Consider the following 14830-nt stretch of genomic DNA (forward strand, 5'->3'; position numbering starts at 1 on the left):
AATTCCTACCTTGAATTTTAATAGATGGCAGAGCAAATTTAGTTTTTGCTCATGCTTTAGTTAAAACTCGTGCTCTGGACCATTGTCGGGAATGCAGGGAAAAGACTAACTTTCTCCAAACTTCCCTCCTCTTCATCCCTTACCCCACTCGGAGCATAATCATGCGAATGTGTACTTTTGTTAAATGCGATTTCAAACATCACTGGGATCACCATTTCAATCTTAAGAGACAATAACTAATGGCATTTTTAGTTTTCAATAACAATTAATTTGTACATTAACAGTCACCCCCACAAGTCAATGACTTTATGCTAAGCCAAAAGATGTCAGTATTAAATGATTTCAATTTCTTTTGCCTGCCATTTGTTCAGAGGAAATTCCAATTTATTTAAAGTAATAATAAAGTTAGAAGCAGCCTCTGGCAGATTTCTTTTTAGATTGATTGTAAAATAAGCAAGCTGCCTTTCAAAGTGGGAACAGTCAAGTATAATGTGGATACATCAAGATTTCGACCATCACTCTTTCTTTCATATAAAATTGTTTTTCATTTCTATTATGGTCTTTGTAGTCAGGAGGATCATGTAAGAATGGCTAATTCTGCCTATTGGGGCTGGGATTTTGGTCATTCTGAGGGGTTATTAGCCAGTTTTATCCATTCTTAAAATTCAAGCTGGTCTGAATATTTTTCTCATACTTGACATACAAATCCTTACCTCGATTCACGTGTTAAGTAATCTGAGTTAGAACATTTTGAGCAAACAGCATACCCAGTTTAACTTGATTTATGCATAGGCTTTCCACTTTGTGTCCATGGCACCTCAGATAATGATCAATATTGGTTATGTCGTATACTTTCCCAGCAGGTGAAAACTCCACATGCGACCATAAACAAAACTGTATTTTTTAAGTGATTTGAAGTTTTCACCTGCTAGGAAAATAAATGGCTCCAAGTCATTTGTTAGGAGAGGGAAGTAACCATAAACTATCGAATTTAATCTAAATTATGTACCTTTGAACCAGCACATGAAAGGATTAAACTGACACTGCAGCCATTGAGGTCCTCATAGAAATCATAGAAACCCTACAGTGTAGAAAGAGGCCATTCGGCCCATCGAGTCTACACCGACCACAATCCCACCCAGGCCCTACCCCCATATCCCTACATATTTACCCGCTAATCCCTCTAACCTACCCATCTCAAGACACTAAGGGGCAATTTTAGCACGGCCAATCAACCTAACCCGCACATCTTTGGACTGTGGGAGGAAACCGGAGCACCCGGAGGAAACCCACGCAGACACGAGGAGAATGTGCAAACTCCACACAGACAGTGACCCAAGCCGGGAATCGAACCCAGGTCCCTGGAGCTGTGAAGCAGCCGTGCTAACCACTGCTACCGTGCCATTCACAGGTCCTGTGAATGGTTTTCTCTGTAGATCTTTTAAACAAAAAATACATACTTTTCCAAGGGATTAGATGCCAGATCCCTGCTCATTAGAAAAACAGAAAATGCTGGCTAAACTCAGCAGGTCTGGTAGCATCTTCAGAGAGCGAAACAGAATCAACGCTTGAAGTCCATATGATTTTTCTTCAAAACTGAGGAGGGATAGAAATGTAATGAATTATATTGTTGGAGAGGGAGTTGGAGCATGTGGCAGAATAGAAGGTCAGGGATATGTTGGAACTAAGGAGACTTTGACAAAATATCATGGACACAAGATAAAGGGAGTGTTAATGGTAGCATTAAGGACTAAAGAAGCACTAACAGCATAATCCTACTCATATAATCTATTTCTTTATATTAGTTGGGCATTCTTACCCGCAGGTTGCATCTATATCTGTTGCGCTTGGATCCAATTCTTAAAGCCCTCGAAAACAGAATCTAGTTTAAACTGCTAATTTGTGAAATAGAGGTACTTAAATGCAGTGCAACAATCTGTGCCAAACATACAATCTTTGTCAAGCATAAAGGGATGGCACTGTTGTCTGTTTCGGCACAGTGGTTAGCACTGCTGCCTCACAGCTCCAGGGACCTGGTTCAATTCCAGCCTTGGGTGACTGTGTGGAGTTTGCATGTTCTCCCTGTGTGTCTGCATGGGTTTCCTCTGTGCTCTGGTTTCCTCCCACAGTCCAAAGGTGTGCTGCTTAGGTGGATTGGCAATTCTAAATTGTCCCTTAGTGTCCCAGGGTATGTAGGTTAGATGGATTAGCCACGTTAAACGTGTTGGGCTACGGGGATTGCGTGGGGAAGAAGGATCTTGTCGGTGCAGACTCAATGGGACAAATGGCCTCAGCCGCACTGTAGGGATTCTATGATTCCTATGATGGTTCCTGTTTCTAGTTTACCATTCTCTCCCTCTGAAATTATTAGACCATGACTCAGCTGGAGCTTGAGACTTGAGCACTATAATCTAATGTGACACTCAAAGGTGTACTGAGAAAACATAACAGTGTTGGAACTGCTGTCTTTCAACTAAGACATTAAACCGAGCCAATAGAATATTATCGTTTATTGTGAGGAGAATTGAATACAAAAGTAGGGAATGTTGTACAGGGCATTGGTGAGACCACATCTGGAGTAAAGTATTGGTCTCCTTATTTAATGAATGATGTAAATATATCGGTAGCAGTTCAGAGAATGTTTACTGGGCTAATACCTGCAAAGCAAGGTTGTCTTAAGAGACAAGGTTGAACAGGCTAGGCCTGGATCCGCTAGAGTTTGGAAGGGTAAGAGGTGACTTGATTAGAACATATAAAATCCTCAGGGGTCTTGACTATGTGGATGTGGAAAGGACATTTCCTGTTCTGAGAGAATCGAGAACTAGGGGTCACTGTTTAAAAATAAGGGGCTGCTTATTTAAGACCGCAATGAGGAGAAATCTTTTCACTGATGGTCGTGAGTCCTTGGAAACCTCTTCCTCAAAGGATGATGGAAGCAAAGTCCTTAAAGATTTTTAAGGCGGAGGTTGATATATTCTTGATAAACATGAAGGTGACTGGCTATTGTGGGAAAGGTGGAGTTGAGGTTTCAATCAGATCAACTATAATTTTATTTAATGGCAGAGCAGGCTCGAGCTTACTTCTCTGAATTCATATGCTCACATGTATCTATCCAACAACATCCATCACGTTAAAAAACGCAGTTTGGATCATTGTTGCATTGTTGTCTGTGAGAGTTTGTGCACAAATTGGATGCTGTATTTCTAACATTACAAGAGTGACCACCTTTTAAAAAAACTTAATTGGCTGTAAAGCACTTTGGGACATCCTGAGGTTTGGAAAGGAACCAAATAAATCCAAGTGCTAGAAAAACTTTGAATCTGTGGAGAGAGAAACTTTTTTTTGAGTCGAATATGACTTCTTTAGAGTAATATTTGACTCGACGTTAATTCTGTTCCCATCTCTCCACAAATGCTGCCAGAATCGCTGAGTTTTTTCAGCACTTCCTGTTTTTGACTTTATATTTACAGCATCTGAAGTATTTTGCTTTTACCTTTGTTGCCACTGTTAAATTTTCTTTGTTTCAAAAGTTACTGTTAATTCTGAAATTATCCATCAGCTGGGCAGTGCTTATCCAATCCATGACTTGCCTGTATGGTTTTCAGCATGGCTACCCAACTGATTATCCTGTTGTATGTGTTGTATATCTCTGGAACTCTATTGTTAAACACTTGAGTGAATCTTCCATTTTGCTATCCAACAGCTCCATAGCCTCTAATGCTCATTTCCACGTGAGTTATTGTTGGCTGGTCTCCTACCAATCTATGTTCATAGCTATCTAGTTTCCCGTTGCTTGACCCATAAGTAGCATAATTGATGGTTTATCCCCTGGTTCTATTAACTCTGGAGAATTCCAGGCTCTATTCTGTCTTGAACGCTATTCCTACTTAATAACAATGGCCCCTTCACCTATTTTCCAACCCTCTATTCATTTTTGCTGATGATTCTTTATGGTGCTTAAAATATATCACTGTATTTTAATCTTCTTCGGTGCAGGCTCGATGGGCCGAGTGGGCTCCTTCTGCATTTTAGGGATTCTATGATTCAACATTGTGTGCTGTAAGATAACTTAGGTTAAAGACATTTCCCCGTTAGATCAGCTCTCTTCATGATCAAGGAACCCTGTAACACGGGAAGAGACAGATTTTTCTTTCATATTCACCTCTGCAGATGTCTCCCAATCATAATGACTGAGTTGAACGGACAGACAGCAATGAAAGTCAAAATCATAGCCTACTGATCCTCCCAGCAAAATTACTTTTTAAGCAATCAATCAAATAAAATTAGAACCTGTCCCATTCAGCCTGAAAATGCTCGCTGACCCCAGATTATAATTGGTCTGGCCACTTTTACTGTTCTGCAGCTGTTCTGCCTAATAGCTTAAGGATTCTCCACAGATAGATCCAATATTGTCATAAGAACAGAATCATGTTTACCATTTAAATGGGGCTTCAGAAATGTATTTGAATCCTCTTCCCAGAGAACAGTGGGGGCAGGGTCATTGAATGTTTTTTAGGCTGAGTTGAATATATTCTTGACTGAAAAGGAGTCAAAAGGGTATAGGGGGAAGACAGGAACGTAGAGGCCACAATCAGATCATAAATTAACTTTAATAGTGGGGTAGTTGCCTTATATAGTGGGATAGTTTTGGGCAGAATGGCCTACTCCTATTCCTAATTTGTATGTTTGCATTTCAACACAACCTTTTGATGTTTAGAGTTTTGCAGTCCTTTTTCAGGTTGAGTGGTTTCAAGTTTTGCTGAACTTTGGATATAATCTGTAGGAGTATTTAACTTTATTTGTTTAGAGTTTCTTCTGTTTATTGAAGTAGCTGACGGATACGTTCTTGCTTTCGCCTTGTGTTTTCATAATGTTCCTGGCCACTTTACTTCTAATAACCCAGTGTAAATTTTCATATGTTTGCAATCTCATAGGAGACTCCCAAGAGATTTGTATCTGTATTTTGGAATGGAGCCCATGGAAAAAAAAATCAAATTCTGCATTTGAATGACATTTAACACTTTGATTATCCGTTTACTGAAGCATGATGAGTTGGTACACTGAATTTTGACCAGCATATTGGCCTGAAATACAAAGGGATGTACAGAGAACGGTTGGCATATTTATAGGAAATAAATTATATTTTCCTTGTCAGTGTAGATAAGTCACAGAGACATGGGTGTCTGTCTCATCTTGCTCGATAAGCACATTTTGAACGTTTACGAATGGTTTCATTGAGCTTTCAGTGACTTAATTGATATGGAGGTTGATTTTGTGTGCTGTAACACATGCAAACTAATCTATAATCTAGGAGTAAATTAATGGACCCAACAATGTTGCCCATTCATTACGACTATGAATATTGACATCACCATAGCAATGAGGCCTGTAAAATCCATTTAAGAAACAAATGCATGAAGGAAGTTTTAAGTTCTGTGCATAGGATTAATTCGGTGTACATATTTCATGTTCAAATTTGTCTCAATTAGTTTTCATGAAATCACTAATAAGAGTTGAACAAAGAGCTTTCAGAGATTTATTTTTGTGTAATTCTTTTGTTATAACAAGGAATTAATTCATGAGGAATAGCAAAGCCTTCAGCACACCTGAACAGTCATTCACACAGACAGGGCTGTCAGTAAGATTTATAGTAAGTAGCTAGCAACTTGTAAAACATTTGTAATATATCTTTAAAAGTTGGATGTACAGTTTTATTCAAGCAGTAACTTGGCTTTGCTCCCTCAGTAGTTTTAATATTACAGTGGCAGTACAGTGTGATGTGGTTGTGGTTTTGTATTTCAAGCAGTGACTGGCAGTCAGTTGAACTATCTGTGTGCAACGAATTTGTTAGTTCTCAAGTACTTCACTTAACAGTACACCCCATAAAGGGATTGGAGTAACCCACTGTATGTCTCCTTGAATTCCTTGTATTTCATAAGTGGCTCAGAATTTGGAAGAACAATATTCAGTTGTCAATTGAGAATGGATTTCCAATTTCAGTCTTCACTTCCAAGAAGTTGAAAGATATTGAGCACTTCACAAACAACAGGAGAAAATGATGAGGCAGATCTACGCTGCTCAAACCTTGCCTACCTTCTGATTAAGATGTTGTCTCTCTAGTGATGATGTGGCGATGCTGGAACCAATACATACCTCTTTAACCTGTGCTCCACTCACATTGTCTGTACCTTTAAGACTTGATTACCTGTAAAGACTTGCATTCCAACCAGTATCTTGTAAATTGTATCTATGTATGCCCTGTTTGTGAACACAGCTCCTCACTTGCCTGATGAAGGGGCAGTGCTCCGAAAGCTTGTGCTACCAAATAAACCTGTTGGACTTTAACCTGGTGCTTGAGACTTCTTACTGTCTCTCTTGTGCCCAGGATGACACCATGCCATCTGAAGATTTATGGTTACAAATTGCAGATGAAATAAGGAAGTTGTAAACTATTTAAAATGGACAGCAACTATGACTGGAATTCTCCGGTCGTTCACAGCGGCAGGATTCTCTGGTCCCACCAGCAGCGCACCCCTGCTGTGGGTTTCTTGGAAGTGTGGCGTGGCTGTGTTTTGAGACTCAATGTGACACTTCCTAATATTTATTGCGAGTCGGGATCCTGCGTATCACCTGTACAGAATTGTTAGGATTTCCATGGGTATAAAGTCTCCTCTGTCTACAGTTTACAATATGTGAATACGTTACTTGAAAAGTTGTCAAAATAGTTTGCTGCAAATCAGGGAATATAGCTCTTGCATTTAATTATCTTTTGAAGTAGAAGTTTAAGAGCTTGAGAAGCAGGGTCTTACAACACTGGACTTGTTAGAAAGCAGCTTTTCTGTAATACAGTTATTGGTGGCTTGAATTTCTTCAATTTGTTTCTATCTCTGAGCTTATTTACTTGCAACCTAGTCAGTAGCATTTCATACTGATGAAGATGCCATGTTCAAAGGTCTTCATTTATGCAAAATCTGCTGTGATTAATTACAGTACAATCTATTCAAAACCATATTTTGTTTACGTATTTCTGAACTTTAAACTTGATTGCTCAGTACAAACCCAAATAGTACTTCCGGCAAGGGACTAGGAAGATGTGTGCTAAATTAACTAATCTTATCTAGGACAATTGACTTGAGCATTCCAAAGGTGGGGGTAAACGGAAGAAATCAAGCATTCTAATATATAATCACTGTCATGGTTACTGCTAAAACACATGGCACTATCTCATAACCCGTGCACTTAGCATGGCTAATCCATCTAACCCACACATCCCTAACACTAAGCGGCAATTTAGCATGGCCAATCCATCTAACCTGCACATCTTTCACTGTGGGAGGAAACCAGAGCATCCCGAAGGAAGCCCACACAGACAGGGGAGAATGTGCAAACTCCACACAGACAATGACCCAAGGCTGGAATTGAACCTGAGTCCCTGGTGCTTGAGGCAGCAGAACTAACCATGTGTCACCTTGCTGTCAATGCAGAAACATCACTTAGGTAAACTATTGAAAGGTTACCAATGCACATGAAACAGTATCCATGTAACCATCACTTTGGGGGGGGGGGGGGGAGTGCAAAAGGAGGAGACACTCATACATTGTGATTTAATAACTAAGAGAAGATTCAATTATTTGTTTTCTCAAATGCTTATTCTTTAATTTTTTCAGAAGGACCTTGCACTTAGACCACAAGAACGAAATGAAAAGTGGGAGAAGCAAGTTGGGAAGAAACCACGGCAGGTGGCAAATGGCATGTTGGCAGAACCAAGTGAAAATGGGCATGAGAATGGAAATGGCACCTTTGATAGAGGACGAGATCAGGGGAGGGATCGAACAAAGAAAAAAGTTCCATTGAAGAACTCTACGCAGGTCTGTGAAGTGTACCTCTTTCATTTGTATGTATGTAATGGAGGCTGCACTGGTTTGAACAGCAATGTTTGTACAAGAATGTGGATCATCTTCATAGGATTTTAAAATCACGTTTGTTTATATTTTCATTTAATACAGTATATTAATTCCCATTGTAATGAAGGGCTAGCTCAGTACAAATATTGGCCAAGTTTGGTTTGTTGTATACTGCTCCCATTCCATAAAATCCTGAGACATACCAAATCCATTAAAAGTGATATAATTGGTGACTTAAGTGAAAAATTGAACTGTTCTCGGATAAGCCAGCCAAGTTACAGTGGACATAATGACTTCATAATCTGCGTTCAGTGACCATTGTAGTAAGAGACATTTGCATAAAGAAACTGCACTTTCCTCCTTTAAGATGTAGTGCGGTAGATGAAATATAATAAGGCAAGGAACTTGAGGCAATGATTGTCTTGTTTTGGCATTTGATATTTTCAAATTCTAGCCAGCACTGGTTGTTGTCTATAATTAAATGCTGTTGATTTATACTCTCTTTTTTGCTGTATTTTTGCTTCAACAGAATATACTGTCAGTCTAATGCCCTATTTTATTGAAAATCCATTACTTGGTTGGCAAAAGGTGGCTGTTTTCGTAGCTTGACATTCATTTCACAATTTTCTTTGTGTTAATTTGGGGCAGCATGTGGCAGGAAATTGACAGAAAACCACACGGGAAGTGTAATGCACAAACCAGATAAGCAAATTATCAGAACTTCCTTTGTCAACATATTCTTGTGAGCTTTAAAAGTTAAAGTAAACATTCAACTGGAGATTCAGAATCAAATCACATGTACGTTACAAGATTTCAACTGACTGTATTTCAATCCTGGGTAATTTATAATTGTTAAATAGTATGAAGGTACAAAGAGTGATGTAGATTTAAACAAGTACAAACTCACTTGATGTCTCGTTCAAAATCTTGGCTTTGAGAACAAAGTAAGTTCTTGCTTTACGTGAACAGTAATATCAAGTCATGTGTAAGTTATCTTCCCTTTGACCAAGAAAGGGAAGTAAGTGATATTCTTCTCCCTCAGCTCTTACAAGGAAAATGAAAGTATATCCAATGTGACAGTTCTTCAAAAATAATACAAATTATACCTCTGGAGATACTTGACTTCAGTGTTGGCTAAATAGTATGCTGTCTAAAATGGCATAGCACATACACAGAAGAGTACAAATTGGCAAAGTGCCAACTTAGGCATGCGAGACAATTGTGTTAAATTCCAAACTGATTATGGGTTGAAGTTCATTGATTTGCTTTTATTTTAAGCAACGTGCATTGGATTAGTTTAGAATTTATATTCATTCCTCTGGGAAACTACTTCAACAGATCAACCACATTTATAGAATTAATCTGCTCAGGTTTTGACCCTAGTTGCCTAGGTGCTACCTTGCTCTAGGAAACACAAAATTGTATTAATTTGACAGGGCCCCTCGGAGTTTAACATTTTTCTACTGATCTAAAAATTAATCTGGGTTACATCTATGTTGCAAGTGAGTTCATTTTTAGGTTCCCTGATTTCAGTTAGCTTGTTTCTCAGCTAATGAAAATTTTTAAATATAGCACTTTGAACGAGAAACAAAAAGGAAATTAATTTTTTTGGATTTAGACAAAATAAATGAGAGAGGATTAGGTGAAAAGAGGGAAAATTGATGAGGTAATTCGGACAGAATAGGAACATAGAAAATGGGAGCAGGAGTGGGTCATCTGGCCCTTTGAGTCTGCTTCACCATTCAATATGATCACGGCTGATCCTCTATCTCAGTGCCATACACCTGCTCTCTCACCATACTCCTTAATGCCCGTACAGTCTAGAAATCCATCTATTTCCTCCTTAAATATATTCAGTTACTTGGTCTCCACAGCCTTCTCTGGTAGAGAATTCCACAGGTTCCCCACACTGAATGAAGTTTCTCCTCATCCAGCCCTGTCAGAATTTTATACGTTTAAATTCCAGAGGATACAAGCCTATTTGGCCCAAGCATTCATCCCTGCGATACTCCCCTTTCTACACCAGCCACTCTCAAAAACCCATTTATTCCTACTCTGTCTTTCCTGTCTGCTAACAAATCCTCATTCCATGCTAAGATATTACCTGCAATCAATCACATGTGCTTCAATTTTGCACACTAACTTCTTATGTGAGACTTTCTCAAAAGCTTTCTGAAAATTCAAATATAGCACGTCCGCTGGTTCACCCTTATCTATTCTGCTAGTTACATCCTCAAAAAAACTCCAGTGGTTTTGTCAAACTTGATTTCCCTTTCATAATCCATATTTATCTAATTCTGTTAGTATTTTCTAACTGTCATGTTATCACATCCTTTACAATAGACTCTAACATATTCCTTACTACTGATGTTAGGCTAACTTGTCTGTAATTCCTTGCTTCCCCCCCCCTTTTTTTAAATAGTGGGGTTACATTTGCCATCCTCCAATCTGCCGGGATTGTTCCAGAATCTATAGAATTTTGGAAGATGACAACCAATACATCCACTATTTCCATGCCAACCTTCTTTGGTATCCTGGGATGCAGATTATCTGGCCCTGGAGATTTATTGACTTTCAGTCCCATTGCTTTCTCCAGCACAAGTTTTTTTTTTAGCAATGCTAAAATCCTTCAATTCCTCTTTCTCACTAGACTTTTGCTCCTTAACATATCTGGGAAGTTAGTTGTGTATTCATCTCTGAAAACAGAACTGAGTAGTTGTTTAATTGCTCTGCCCTCCCCTTGTTCACGATAATTTTTTCTCATTTCAGACTCTGAGGGACCTGCATTCGTCTTCACTAATCTTTTCACAAACTTTAAAGCTTTTACAGTCTGCTTTTATGTTCATTGCAAGTTTATTTTCATACTTTTTCCCCTCTTAATTAATCTCTTGTCCTCTTTTGCTGAATTCTAAACTTCTTGCAATCCTCCGACTTGCTACTTTTTACAGCATGTTTTTATGACTTCTTTGGATCTAATACTATCCTGAATTTCTTTTGTAAGCTATGGTTGGTCCACTTCCAGGAAGGAATGTATAACTGTTGCAACGCATACATTCATTCCTTAAGTATTAGTCATTGCCTATCTACCAACATGCCTTTTAATGAAGTTCTTCAATCTATCTGAGTCAACTCACCCCTCCTACCTTCGTAGTTTCCTTTGTTTGGATTCAAGACCCTAGTTTTGGATAGGACTACTTCACTTTCCATCCTTAAGAAGAAGTCCATCCTGTTATGGTCACTGTTTCCTAAAGGACCCAGTACATCAAGATTATTAATTAACTCCTTCTCATTGCACAGTGCCATATCTAGGATAGTCTGTTCCCTAGTTGGTTCCTCTATATACTGATCTAAAAAAAACATTGTACACACTCCAGGAATTCACCCTCCACAATATTATTGCTAATTTGCTTTACCCAGTCTATATATGTAGATTAAAAACCACCCATGATTACTGTAGCACCCTTGTAACATGCAACTCTAGTTTCCTGTTTCATGCCATCCCCTCCCTCACTTTTTGGAGGCCTAGAGACCACTCCTCCCCTTGTTGCTTGGAGTGGGATAGAGCAGAGGGAAACTAAGCAGAATTGAAACATTTAGGTTTTTTCACCCCCCACTCCGCCACCTGCCGTTAGATTTCCTGGTGGCGCTGACTCTTTTAGGGAAATTAGCTCTGTGTAAACTACCAGCCCTCCAGTAGTTCATGGAGTGGCTGCTCTATTAAATGCTAGCCCAACAAATGAGCATCGATGACAATATATTTTCCTGTGATCACTTGTACTTTCTAGCCAGCATAGTGAACGTGAGAGCTTTGACTGAATTACTTGTCCCCTTCATTCTCACAAACCCACCACACCAATGGTGTTCTGGTGTCCAACGTCCTCCTCAATTGTTATTTATCAACTCAGCGCAGAATTGCTGATTTTGGTAGCCCAGAGTATTACAGGAAAATAGATGCTTTCTACATTTGTGCAGTTTTATTATTGCGCAATTAGTTCTGTGTCAACATTATATTGCAAGAGCTGAGTGTTAAGTCAGCTCAGAGAGGAATTTTCTGGTCTAGGCAGCAGCTGAAGTGCTAACCCTTAAAATGTTATTTGCAGTCATTAATACTGTTTGCTGCTGCTAGGTGAGGTATAGTTGAAAATTGCTTGCTACCAATGTCTAATGGGTTCTAAAATAGGTTTTTCTATGGGAGTGTTTCTCTCGATGTGTTTTTTGAGCCATGTTGTTAGTTGTACCAATTCAATTATAATGACTGCGTGCCCTGAGCACTCTGGTACATCATGTACATGCTTGCACTTGGATGATCTTTGTGTCCTATTGCATTTTTAACTTTAAGTTAGATATTTGTTTTTAAATCAGTGTTGCAGACCATTCTGTGAAACCACATTACCTGTGAGCTTTAGTTTACCCATTGTCCAAGTAAATGGACCATTTACTGTGGGGAAGAAGACATTCAGCATGCTTGGTTTCATTGGTTACAACATTGAATACAGGAATTGGGACGTCATGTTGAAGTTGTACAAGACATTGGTAAGGCCACATTGGAATGCTGTGTACAGTTCTGGTCACCATATTATAGAAAGGATATTAATAAACTAGAAAGAGTGCAGAAAAGATTTACTAGTATGCTACTGGGATTTGATGGTTTGAGTTATAAGGAGAGGCTGGATAGACTGGGACTTTTTTCTCTGGAGCGTAGGAGGCTGAGGAGCGAACTTATAGAGGTCTATAAAATAATGAGGGGCATAGATCAGCTAGATAGTCAATATCTTTTCCCAAATATAGGGGAGTCTAAAACTAAAGGGCATAGGTTTAAGGTAAGAGGGGAGAGATACAAAAGGGTCCAGAGGGGCAATTTTTTTCACACACAGGGTGGTGAGTGTCTGGAACAAGCTGCCAGAGGTGGTAGTAGAGGCGGGTGCTGTGCTTTGTCTTTTAAAAAGCGTTTAGACAGTTACATGGGTAAGATGGGTATAGAGGGATATGGGCCAAATGCGGGCAATTGGGACTTGCTTAGGGGTTTAAAAAAAAAGGGTGGCATGGACAAGTTGGGCCGAAGGGCCTGTTTCCATGTTGTAAACCTCTATAACTCTATGACTCTAAATGTAATGAGCTCTTAATTTCAGAATCCCTATCATTGTAATTCAGCTTAGCAGATATATTAGATGTTGCCACATGTATCCATCAGAAAAATTCTGTTTAGACAATATCTGCACAACCAAGTGTGTCCCATAGGACTTTGAATAGTGCCACTTCCTTCCCTTCCCCTAGCCCACAGAGATGAGCTTCCTCTACAGTTCCCTTGCTTAACCTCGAATTTGATGCTAGGTTCTATCCTCTCTTCCCTCTGAAGGCTCATCTTGTCTGTGAGATTCACCTTCTGCTTTCTTAACCCGATTCTAATGTAATTGCTGACTACCCAATTTCCCTTCCTGTCTCCATTTTAGCTGATATTGTTAATCACAGAGTCATAGAGCTTTACAGCACAGAGAGGCCCTTCAGTCTTTCGTATTTATGCGGGTCCCTGCCTCAGCGCCCTTTCAAGCAGTGAGTTCCAGTTTCCCACCATCCTGTGAGAAAATGATTTTTCTCAAATCCCCCATTAAGATGTTGGGCTGGATTCTGGTTTATATATTTACTGTGAATTTCAGTTGTAGCAATAAAATTTGCAACATGGATGTACATAAAGTATCCTCTCTGTGGACTGCTGTGTACTTAATTATTCCTTGACATTTGATCTTTCAAGAAAACAATGCTGCAGTGGAAACCAAGTGAGGAATCACTACTTGTCACAGCTCTTTTTGCACTGTTGCTGTAGAATGAAGGAGTGTGCTTTGGTATACTTTTGAGTAACTTGGTATAGTAGAGGACATCTTGAGGAAGTGCTATTCTTTAAAGCTTATTTAGAAATACACCAGTAATCAGTAAATTATGTCCGCTTCCTGAGTTTTATAATGTCAGTTTGACTGTTTTTATGTTTGTGTCTTTGGTAAACAAAACCATTTGGTCCTTCGTGCCAAAGTGCTTTAATGCTGCTTTGTGTTCAGTAAGTCTAACAGAGTGTGGTACAGGACATTTGCCAAATACTTGAAGTTGTTTTTGGTGTGCAGGACCGCACATGGAGTTATACTCAATTGGTACACTTGACAGTATGTGACTATAGAAGTTAAATAGACTAAACACTGAGCAAGTAAATTTTCCTTTTCACCTCTGTTCCATCACACACGCACAAAAAAAGCTTATAAAATATTCAGTGCATTTTATAATGGCTAATCAGATTTGTGAACTGTTTAATTTTTATTCATATTATACCAATTTTAGAGTATGCTGAAGGATATCCTACATAGATCAAAAGTTGAGTAAATTGATGGGCCTAATCGTAATCCAACCTCAATTGGTGTATTTCATTAAAACTGGCAATATGCCAGCCTTGTGCTTGATAATTCGAATTGAGCCCTATTTACCATCTGAACAGCACCTGATGGATTTTTACAATAACTGTTACTTTGTCTTTTCTCTTTGGGGATGGGGTATATTTTTGGACAAAGGCAAAAAAGGAAGGGAGTAGAGCTATTGGACACTGGCAAGTAACTCAGATGAGTAAGTAGTGTTAGTGCTGTTAGGTACTAATTGTTAGGTGCTGTTAGATGCTGTTGGAATGCAGGTTGGCCCCTGTGATCCCCACACCAGGCTGTTTTGCTGTGGTTACCAGGCATTTCCCAGACTGAGGGAAAGTTGATGGACAAAGTAAACCTGGATGTCTTTTCCACATTTTCCATTGACCAGTTGGTGACTCATATTGATCGAGATTTTGATGATCTGGTCTGTCAATGGGAAATAGTGTGTGGCACCTGAAAATATCTAAGTAACCCCTTAACTTGTAGCCCGCTGGTGAATAATAGGTAGCATTTAAGTGAAGACCT

General features: G+C 39.1%; 1 protein-coding gene across 12 annotated transcripts in view; it reads left to right on the top strand.

The window, feature by feature from the left end:
• fbrsl1 (fibrosin-like 1) overlaps positions 1-14830 on the top strand; it is an 856957-nt gene that overhangs the window by 237393 nt on the left and 604734 nt on the right. For all 12 annotated transcript variants that reach the window (XM_078227185.1, XM_078227177.1, XM_078227182.1 and 9 more), the window contains one exon: positions 7668-7868. In XM_078227185.1, coding sequence (XP_078083311.1) covers positions 7668-7868 — 201 coding nt within the window. The remainder of the gene's footprint in view (positions 1-7667; positions 7869-14830) is intronic.

Source organism: Mustelus asterias, chromosome 13 (assembly GCF_964213995.1).
Source record: "Mustelus asterias chromosome 13, sMusAst1.hap1.1, whole genome shotgun sequence".
NCBI classification, from domain to species: Eukaryota; Metazoa; Chordata; class Chondrichthyes; order Carcharhiniformes; family Triakidae; genus Mustelus; species Mustelus asterias.